Source organism: Sarcophilus harrisii, chromosome 1 (assembly GCF_902635505.1).
Source record: "Sarcophilus harrisii chromosome 1, mSarHar1.11, whole genome shotgun sequence".
Classification (NCBI taxonomy): Eukaryota; Metazoa; Chordata; class Mammalia; order Dasyuromorphia; family Dasyuridae; genus Sarcophilus; species Sarcophilus harrisii.
The window spans coordinates 275171580-275182560 of record NC_045426.1 but is presented as its reverse complement, the minus strand read 5'-3'; the positions used below and the strand labels follow the sequence as shown (position 1 = coordinate 275182560).

Below are 10981 nucleotides of genomic sequence, written 5' to 3'. Positions count from 1 at the left end.
CTTTTCCTGTGTTTGACTCAAATTCTTTGAATATTTTTAATCTTTAAAGACTGAGGTTTTCTAGATGTCCTAGAAACAATCTGCACAGAATTTAAATATTAGCTGTAGGACAATTATATCAGTTCTTCAGGGATAGATATTATCAGTTGGGAACTCCTTTTGCTGATCCAAATGGTAATGAATTATAACTTACAGTCTTAGAGAATTTCATAAGACAAAAAGAGGTTAAGTGATTTACACAGTGTGTAAATGACTAACTCACACAGCTAACAAACATCAGAGATGGGATTTGAAATCCAGATTTTTTTGTTTCTTGCACTCTACCCATAATACTTTCCTGCTGTAGGCCAAGCAGGCCATAAGTCATACAGTTTATGTGCATACCCTTTGATCCAGCAGTGTTACTACTGGGATTATATCCCAAAGAGATTATAAAGAAGGGAAAGGGACCTGTATGTGCACGAATGTTTGTGGCAGCCCTTTTTGTAGTGGCTAGAAACTGGAAACTGAATGGATGTCCATCAGTTGGAGAATGGCTGAATAAATTGTGGTATATGAAAATTATGGAATATTACTGTTCTGTAAGAAATGACCAACAGGATGATTTCAGAAAGGCCTGGAGAGACTTACACGAACTGATGCTGAGTGAAATGAGCAGGACCAGGAGATCATTATATACTTCAACAACAATACTAGATGATGACCAGTTCTGATGGATCAGGCCATCCTCAGCAAGGAGATCAACCAAATCATTTCTAATGGAGCAGTAATGAACTGAACTAGCTATACCCAGAAAAAGAACTCTGGGAGATGACTAAAAACCATTACATTGAATTCCCAATCCCTATATTTATGCACACCTGCATTTTTGATTTCCTTCACAAGCTAATTGTACAATAATTCAGAGTCTGATTCTTTTTGTACAGCAAAATAATGTTTTGGTCATGTATACTTATTGTGTATCTAAGTTATATTTTAATATATTTAACATCTACTGGTCATCCTGCCATTTAGGGGAGGGGGTGGGGGGGTAAGAGGTGAAAAATTGGAACAAGAGGTTTGGCAATTGTTAATGCTGTAAAGTTACCCATGTATATATCCTGTAAATAAAAGGCTATTAAATAATAAAAAAAAATAAGTCATACAGTTTAAAAAAAAATTACATTCTATCTCAAATGAAAAATGGCAGTTCGTTGTACAAGAGAAAGTAGCCTAATAGGTTCTGGTGAGCAGAACTCTATGTCAGGTGGGAGATGAAAATTCAATTTGCTTTTTAACACCATTTATGCACATGTGATTTTAATGTGATTTATGCACATATGATGTGTGTACATACATATACATACACAATCCAGTCCTATATCTATATACAGTATATATATCTAACTTTATGCATGTGTATATATATATATATATATGTGTGTGTGTGTGTGTGTGTATACATACATACATCTACACACACACATTCAGTCCTATATATCACATATGTACAAAAAAAGATATATATATATTTGGTATACTTACTCATATAGAATCCATTCACATACACACACATACATATATATATGTGTATATATATATATATATATATATATATATATACACCCAGTCATACACACACACACACACACACACACACACACACTATCTAGTCATAAACATACTTATATCTAGTTATATATATCAACTCCTATACCTACATATATCTAAGCATATACTTGCACATATATAATACATTAATATACATATATACCCAGCCTTACATATCTATTCTATATATACATATATAAATATCCAGTATCACATATATCAAGTCATATACATACAGTCATATATATAAATATATAATATATATCTAATTTATAGATATATGCCTATCTATAATACCCAGTCCTATATATTATATATGCATATATTTATCCAGTCACACACATATACTTGCATATAGTTACATACACATATATACATATAACACTAATGTCTCATATGTATACATATCCAGTTTTTATATATATATATATATATATACATATACACATACATACATTCATATACACATATATACATTCATATATACATACATACACACATAAAACCATGATAACTGAAATTTGAAAGTTTGGGGACTTCATGAAGGCTCTATATGTTTTTCTTGAGGCACCTGGCAAAAGGAGCTCCCTCTTAGGGGAAGTCATTCAAATTGAGTCTTTGAATCTATGATTTCATCTGTGTAGATAACTCACATATGCAAATCAGTAATTTAATAGTCTTAGGGAGTTGTCTTAGGGTCTCTGAGAATTTAAGGTACTTGCCCACAGTTACACAACTAGTATGATCAGAGAGGACAATGAATACTAGTCTTCCTCACTCCAAAGTCTGCTCTTTAGCCATTATGGTCACTGGCATTTTCCAAATCTTTACCAAACGGATTCCTCCATTCTTATCATCACTAACTGGCTTTGAGATAATAGCAAGCAACTTCTCTTTTTCCTTTCAATCTTAGTTATTGGTGCAATGTTTCCCCTTGTATGCGGCTCACAGAGAATACATTGTAGACCTGGAGTATTTACAGAAACCTCGGACCAGAACTGGGTTCCGACCACAATGCTTTTCAGACTTTTTCATGACATTTTCAAGCGGCATATTCCTTTTAGTTCTTCTTTCTTTGCGGTCCCCTTCCTCCCTACTTTTTCCCTTCCCTTTTCCCTTTGTGTATGTGGGGGGGGGGGGAGGAGGGAGAGTTGTCCACCATCTTGAGAGGAGGGAAAGAGGTCCTGGATATCTTTTAATCTTAATGAGTGGTAATCTCTGGCTTTTAACCTCAGGATGTTTCCAATCATCTCAGAAGGTAACCTCAAAGTCTCAAAAAAAAAATGATTATAGTTTTTGAATACCTGAAGTTATAGAATAAAAACATAGATTTTATAGTTGCTATAGAGAGAAGAGGTCATCCTAGATAGAGAGTTGGCCTTAATATCAGAAAGGTTTTCAAGCCAAACCTCTGATATATATTGGCTATTTGTCCCTAGGCAAACCCCTTAACTTTCCAGGACTGTAAGCTAGTGATAGGAAACAGATCTATGTGACTCTGATTTTGATAACTATAAAATAATATTATCAATGTTGCATTATATTTTTATTTATTTTGTTAAACATTTTCTAATTACATTTGAATCTGGTTTGGCTAGTTTTGCTGGCTTGTGATGGCCACAAACTACAAGTTTGAAATTCAGAGTCATAAAGAGTGTCCCCAAATAATTACCTGAGTATATGTTGCAGAGGTGGGAATTTACATTGGTAGAAGGAGTTAAAATCACAGGCCCAGTCCCTGATTGATTCATAGGAATCAATAATAGAAACTTACCAAAAAAAAATTAAAAACAATTCTACAATTAAAATCAAAGTCTCTTTTAATGACAGCTTTTTGGACTGAAAATGGCTTTTGTAAGAGGCTTCTTGAAAATATCAATATCAGACAACTTCCACAGCCTTCCTTCTCCCCCTCCCCTGCCCACCCCTCACAGGTCCTTTTCCTCCAGGCTTATGGCAATAAAGACCTTTGACATGAGACCCTACAGAAGCTGGTGGGTTACTTTTTAGTCATGATTGTGTTTCGCTCTGGGTCTGATGAAAGGTGGTTAATTGCCTCCTTTGCTCCTCTTTTTCACAGATATCTTCAGGTCTTTTTATGTGGAAAAGAACACTTAGAGGGAAATAATTTGTTACCTGGAGCTCCCTCTGCTGCTAGATGAGGTAACAGGAAAAGAATGGAGATCTATATTCTGCTTAAAATTGATTTTTTTTTTTTTTTAATGTTCCAGAGCTCTGGATTTACAGCTTAGACCCCTGCCTTCAGGTGGCTCAGGGAATTTCTTAATTCTGTTTGATGGAATGGAAAAAGACACGGTTTCTCAAGACGGAAAAAATAGGTTCCAAGTCTGGCTCTGCCATTATATATCTATTAATTGGAACTTTGGAGACTCATTTATTTAAATTCTCTGGGTCTCAGTTTCCTCATCTGTAATATGAGGGGGTTGGACTAGGTAATCTCTAGATTTTTTTTAGTTCTAAACTGATTATCTTAACTTCTATTTGGACTTAGCTCAGTGTTAAGCTGTTGCCTGCTTGGTCAAACATTATTGTTTGAGAAAAGACCAGGTGTTGATAAGGATTCCTAAACCTTCCCTCCCTCCTTCTCTTCCACATTCAGGTTGATTTCTGAAACCAGATGGCTCTCTTCTCAGATTTCAATTATGTGGCCAAATTGAAAATTGGAGGGAGGGGGGAGTTGTTTGGTTTCTGAACAAACCTATTTTAGGTTTGGAATAAAGTTGAGGTTAATTTAGGGTATCTAGTAGTAAACCAAAAATGGCATAGGCCCATGATTATCAGTCTTTACTTATGTCTTTAACTGAGGTTAATGGCAAGCTTGAAGTTCATTCAGTTTCAGAATCAAGACTATGCCAAGCTATTCGGGACATTGGCAGTAACAAACTCCTACATTCTCTCTTTCCAAGCCCCATGTCCTACTTATTACCATTGGAGGAAGCAAAACCTATAGTCCATTATGCCAAGTACTGGAAATTCCAAGAAAGGGGTAAAAGAGAGAGAGAATGAGAAGGAGAGAGAATAAGAAAGACAAGGAGAAGAGAAGAAAGAGAAGAAGGAGGAAGAGGAAGAAAAGAAGAAGAGAAAGAAATAAAGAAGGAAAAAAGAAAAAGATAAAACAAAGAAAGAAAAGAAAGAATGGAAGGAGGAAGAAAGAAGAAAAAAAGAAAACATGAAATAATAATAGAGATAAAGAAAAGAGAAAGAAACAAGAGAATGAAAGAAAGAACAAAATAAAAATGGAGGGAGGAAGAAGAAAAAAAGAGAGAAAGAGAAAGGAAAAAAAAAGAAAAAAGAGCATAAAGCTCACATTCTATAGGAGGAATTGCACACAAATGATTATTCATCAGAATCTCTTCACATTCAATCCTTTCTCTCCAGACTAAATATGACGTGGTGGGAACCACTACACATATTTATATTTAAAGAAAGATAACCACTTTGAGAAGAGACACAAAAAATGATAGAATTCTAGGATGAAAAGAGACCTTAAAATTCATCTAGTCCAGTCCCATTATTTTAATAATGAAGAAAGTGAAACTTGACTTCCATTTGGCTTCCCAGATTCTTGGCCTTCCCTTCTTCTAGATATTGAATACTAGTATCAGATCAATATTCTTTAAATATAACTAAGTATTTCACTCACTGAATCAAAAATCTTCAGTGAATCCCTATGTTGTTGATCTAAATTTGGCTACCTAGTCCTTCAAAATATGATTCCATCCTACTTATTCAGTCTTATTTCTCACTGTTCTCCCAACATGAGCCCTACATTCCAGTCAGGGAGTTTCATCCCAGTTCCAGTAACATGTCCAGTAACATGCTCTTGTCTTCCCACTGGCAATCCATCTTTACCCTGTTGGAATTTATAAACATAATAACCCTCTCCTCAAACATAACTAAATCACACTTTTTAATCATTCCAAAAGCTAAGGGAATTATTATCTCTACTATACTAAAAACCTTTTAACTTGGGAAATGAGGAGAGGAGAGAGAGTGGATTCTAAGGGATGATAAGAGATCATGAAGCTCCAGGGTTTATGGAAATGGTAAAATCTTGTTTCTTCTACCAATAGAATTATCTGGTCAGTGAAGAAATTCACCTAGATACTAACCAAATCAAAACATCTCTTTCCTTTTTGGATGGAATTTCCAATCCTTTATTTCTCCCTCGTGCCTTAGATGCTATTTTATAGAGGAAAGGGGCTTGACTAGGTGATGTTGAATGTAATCCTTTTGTTTATTTATGTTATGAATATAGACTGTGGCACTTCCCATAAAGGAACATGCTGTGACCCTTAATGCAGGAACTAACCAGTAGTCATTGATCATGTATATCCTTAAATCAGGAGCTAGAACATGTGTCATTTCATACTTACCTCCATGGTAGGTGTGCCAGTCCAACAGATCAAGTATCTCTCCCCATCATATTTCTTATATTTAATTGTATCAAAGAAATAAGGACTGGGACTGGGCTTCATGGACTCAGGGAACTTCCAGGCAGGAAACTTCCTATGCTAAGGTAACTTAGTGGATTATGTGCAGCTTTGGTTCTTAGAAAATTGGCTGGAGCACTAAAAGGTTATCAGACTTTCCTGGTCACAGAGTCCAGACTCAAGCTCAGGTTGTGCTGGTTTTAAGACCAGCGGTCTCTGTTACACTATGCTGCCTCTCTAACTTTATCATATGTAAGTTAAATACTCCGGTTTATGCTATTTTTAATATGCTTTTAGATTTCTTTCTTGCCACAGATACAAAAAAGAAATATATCTATCTATATCTATATCTATATCCTTTTAGGGACTCACCTTTTAATCCTATCACCTGATAGGAAGAGAATCAAGGATAGTCCTTAAGAGATGGTTTAATTTGTGCTATGGAAGACATGTGCTATGGAAGTCTCACATTGCTGCTTGAGGAGTTGACAGTGACATCTTGCACAAAAAGTTGCAACAGTCTAGTTAGAATTAGAGCTGGGCTGTGACTATGTCCTAATAGTCCCTTTCCATTAAGTGTTAGGGTTGGCAATATTTTATTTCAGTTTGCAAAGGGAAAAGTCCCAGGGGAAAGGGGATTGAAGGGGAATCCTAGTTTCTAAACTTTGGTTTGGGGCCTTGGAATGTAATGTATGACACTGGTAAGGCACAGGTTAGAAGTGTTTCAGAATCCATAGCAGCTACTATGTTACACCTCTAGATACAGTGAATAAAGGGTTTCCCAAAAGATGTATCTTCTAGTCCTTGCTTATTCCTCTTCTGGATATCTAAATATTTAATAGGTACTCCATCCTTTTCACTGCTTTTTTCTTTAAAAGATGTAATGAAGAGGAAAAATAGACTAGCTTAGTGATAATTCCCTGATGCTATTAGATCTGCCTTGGTTAGAACAAGAATTAGGAGATCAAATTTATTCCAGATTTGAAATCTACTTATACCTTTCCATATCTAGAATTCAAGGCCTATTTAGGAATTTTCTTTTATAAAATACATTTCCCTAAGGTTTATTCAATTTTCATTGGAAAATATTTGATCAGGTGATGTGGGAAATATATTAAATTGGAATGGATGTGGAAAAGTTGATTAGCTCCAGGAATCAGAGGATATGGGTTCAATTTATGACTCTGCTACTTACACTCTTATGAGCTTAGTTAAGTTACTTAATATAACAGTAAGGAATGACACCTTCCAATTACATAAAAGATAATTAGTGGGGGGAGAAGATGACTAGTGGTCATCTAGTCTCTTTCTACCCCCTACCTTGTTTTTTTACACATTTAGAATTTTAGACCCAGAAATGTGAAGTAACTTATTCAAAAGTAGATATTTATTGGGTGACAGAAGTAGGATAATGAAGAATTTTTATTGACCACAAAGTGGTGTTAGGTTCATATTCTGTCTTTATATTCCCTCTGTGACTGAGCAATCATTTAACTTCCCAGAGCATCAGTTTTCTCATCTGGAAAATGAGAGAGTTGAACCAGGGTTCTTCAAGTCTTTTCCAGTTTCTAGATCCTTGATCCCATACTTTGAATCTTTAGGCAAAGGGCAGGCTACAAGACAGATGGATTGAATTTTCAGCTGTCAACCCTGAATTGTGAATATCATAAACTATATATATTGATGGTCCAGATAAGTTGATTTTTTTTCCTGAAAAGTCTTAATTTAGTAGCTAAATTGCTGGTAACTTAAATTGTAGCCTCTAGGGTACAGATAAAATCTAATGCCAAGTTCTGTGCATCAAGGTATATAATATCTCATGTTTTATAGTCTATAAGTCACTTATGATTAAAGAACTCTATTAAAGTTTGGTCACAAAACTTAATTTTTTCCCCTTTCATCCCTCTGAATTTTGAGACATTGCCTTGGAATTATGAGTGTGTGTAAGTATAGCTACATCTATGTATGGATTCTCTTTCTCTATCTCTCTGTGTCTCTGTCTGTCTGTCTCTCTTTTTCCTCCCCATCCCCCTCAATTATTCTTATGAACATTCTCTCATTTCTCATGCCCAATAGCATTTTAGTTTGCTTTTACTAAATATCCTTGTAAACTAAGCCCTAGCCACTCCTTATAACTCTCATCTTCCCACTATGAACAAGGTTGTCTATGTTCCACTCTCTCTGACCTTCACCCTTCACTTTTTTCTACATAACTACCATTTAAACCCTCAGCATCCCAGCTTCCCTCTCCTTCTTCTATCCCTTCCCCATCTGTCAGGGATTTCCCCCTTTCTTTTTCCTTTCCCCCACATCCTCTCCCTTTTTCTCATATCCTCAATCTATCCTTCTAGGGTAAAGGGGTGGGTGGGGACGTGTTGAATCTCCTTCATTTTTATTTCCCCTCTCTTCTTCTCCTTTTTCTCCCCTCCCTCTGTTCCGCCCCATGGCCCATCCCTCTACACCCAGGTTCCTCTCTCCATCCCCCGCCCCAACACCACCTTCATCCCATTTCCCCTCCTGCCCATTTCCCCCAACTCCCCTTCCCCCTCCCCCGCTCCCAATCCTGGGGTGAGCGCGCGTACTTACACGCGCGTGCACATACACACATACATACATACACATATATATACACACCTCCTTCTCTCCCCCTCTCTTGGCCAGGCCTTCCCGCTCCCCACCACCACTCCCCTCCCTTCTCCTCCTCCTGGTGACGTCTGGGTCCCTGCCCGTCTGAAAACTCCGCGCCGCGGCGGTTGTGGAGGAGGAGGAGGAGAAGGAGGAGGAGGAGGAGCAGCAGCAGCAGAAAGAGGAGGCGGCGGCGGCGGCTGCCGGCGGCAGAGGCTGAAGGGAGCCTCAAGGAGGTCGGGCAGGAGGGGGAGAGGAGGAAGGACTCTGGGTTGGTGAGCTCAGTGCCCTGGAAAGGAGGGCAAGAGCCCGTGGCAGCAGAGGCGAAAGAGGCAGCAGCAGTAACCACCGCGGCGGCGGCAGCAGAAGCAACAGCAGCGGCGGCGGCAGCTCCAGCTCCAGCCCCAGCAGCCGCCGCCGCCGCCACGGTGAAGATGGTGGCTGCGCTGTGCGCCCGGAGGCTGGCTCGGCGCTCGCATTCGGCGCTCATCGCCGCGCTCACCGTGCTGCTACTGCAGACTCTCATCGTGTGGAATTTCAGTAGCCTGGACTCGGGGGCCGGAGACCACCGAGGTGGAGAGCAGCATGCTGGTGGAGAGCCGCCCCCAGTGCCGCGCCGGGAGCGCCGGGACCTACCCCTGGAGTCTCGGGCTGCAGTTGGAGGAGGAGGAGGAAGGGGCCCCCAGCCGCTGGGGGACAAGCTGCCGCGGGAGCGAGGAGGCGGTGGCGGAGGGGGCCACGGCGAGCACCGGCCGCAGCATCCGCCCCACCGGGGGGGACCTGCTGCAGGCGCCGCGCAGCTGCCGGGCCAGGCTCTGGTAAGATAGCTCCTTCAGCCCGGCTGAACCCCGCTGGACCGGGGCCGGCTGTATGCGCGCGGTGCCGGGGGAAACAGCATGGGAAGGAGGGAGCAAGCTAGCTAGCCCCAAGAGCCGTGACCCTACTCTCCTGAGCCTGTCTGCAGCATCTGACACAGTCTCCCTCTCTTTCTCCCCTTCCTGGGAACTGGGGAGCTCAGCCCTGCGCAGGAGGGAGAGCAGGAGAGGTGAAGGGGACGGCATGTGTGTGGTGTGGTGTGGTGTGTGTGTGTGTGTGTGTGTGTGTGTGTGTGAGAGAGAGAGAGAGAGAGAGAGAGAGAGAGAGAGAGAGAGAGAGAGAGAGAGAGAGAGAGAGAAAGACAAGGGAAGGTACAGGACAGGCGGAATGGGGAAAAATTTAGGAGCGGAGATTAGAAAAGGGACTGGGGACAGGGACTAGATTGGTGTCCCTAGTCCCATTAGAAACAACCGGAGGTTGAAGGTTTCCTGATTTTGCTGCCCACGGGTCTGCAGGTTGGGGGTGTGGCGGGTGTGTATGGGTATGTTTTTACTTTGAAGAGGTAGCGAGGATCCTGGAAGAGAAACCTAGTTGTACCCACTGAAGATTGGTGTGACTTCAGGGAGGTTTGGTGTGGAAGAAGAGGGGATTCATCTCCAAACTGAAAGACTGTGACAATATTTTGAGTGATGGAGTCAGGATAGAGCTGGTTTACCGAAGGATTGGTGGTACTCGAACCTCCCTTGCTTTCCAGTTTTCCCTCGTTGTGTTTCTGCCTCTTTTCTGTTGTCCGTTTCTCTCGGTCCTCGTGTGTTCGTTTCTCCCTGTGCCTTCTGTGCCTTTATATATAGAACTATGTTCACTCCATTTCTGAATTTTTCTCCGCATCCCATCTGTATCACTGTTTCTGAGTCCCTGACTCTTTCCCTGCTTCTTTGTCTCTGTCCCTATGTCCGATGTAAATCTCTGTCGCTTTGCTTCTGGCTCTGCCTAGTGTCATGGCCTCAAGCCTCTAGACGTATCCTATCTCTGTCCCTATCTTGAGTATTTTTGGCTTCTAGTTTCCCAATGTAGGGTCGGGTCTGTGTAGATACCCCTTGCCATTGTCCTCTAGGGCTGGTGTAGATAGCAGAACTGTGAGCTGTTTCTTTTGCAAATCCAAGAAGTACCTTGGGCACGGACTGGGACTTGAGCCTGATTGGCCACGTCTGTGCCATGCTATGCCTCTTGCTCTCTTCCATTCTTGGGTATTTCCACAGGCTTTTCGTCCCCTGACTGAGGGGTCTAGCCTGTTCATGAGCTAGACTAGAGTTTTCACATGCAGAATGGATTGCCCTGAGACAGCTGGATCTCTTGAGTTTGAGTGTGTCAGAGTGTCTATGTGTGCTCCTGTGGGTACTGCCTCTGAATTTCTATGCATAGTATTGTGCCTCTGTGACTAGGTTCTTCTGTGACTAGGTCCTTCCTCTTTCCCTGTGCTAGTCCCTTGTAAAAAT

At 40.7% G+C, this 10981-nt stretch overlaps 1 protein-coding gene across 1 annotated transcript in view; it reads left to right on the top strand.

Moving 5' to 3' along the window:
- Nucleotides 1–8688: 8688 nt before the first annotated feature.
- XYLT1 (xylosyltransferase 1) overlaps nucleotides 8689–10981 on the top strand; it is a 414523-nt gene continuing 412230 nt past the window's right edge. Inside the window, exon 1 of the mRNA XM_031942799.1 lies at nucleotides 8689–9487. Within this exon, the coding sequence (XP_031798659.1) occupies nucleotides 9104–9487 (384 nt within the window). The 5' untranslated portion in view covers nucleotides 8689–9103. The remainder of the gene's footprint in view (nucleotides 9488–10981) is intronic.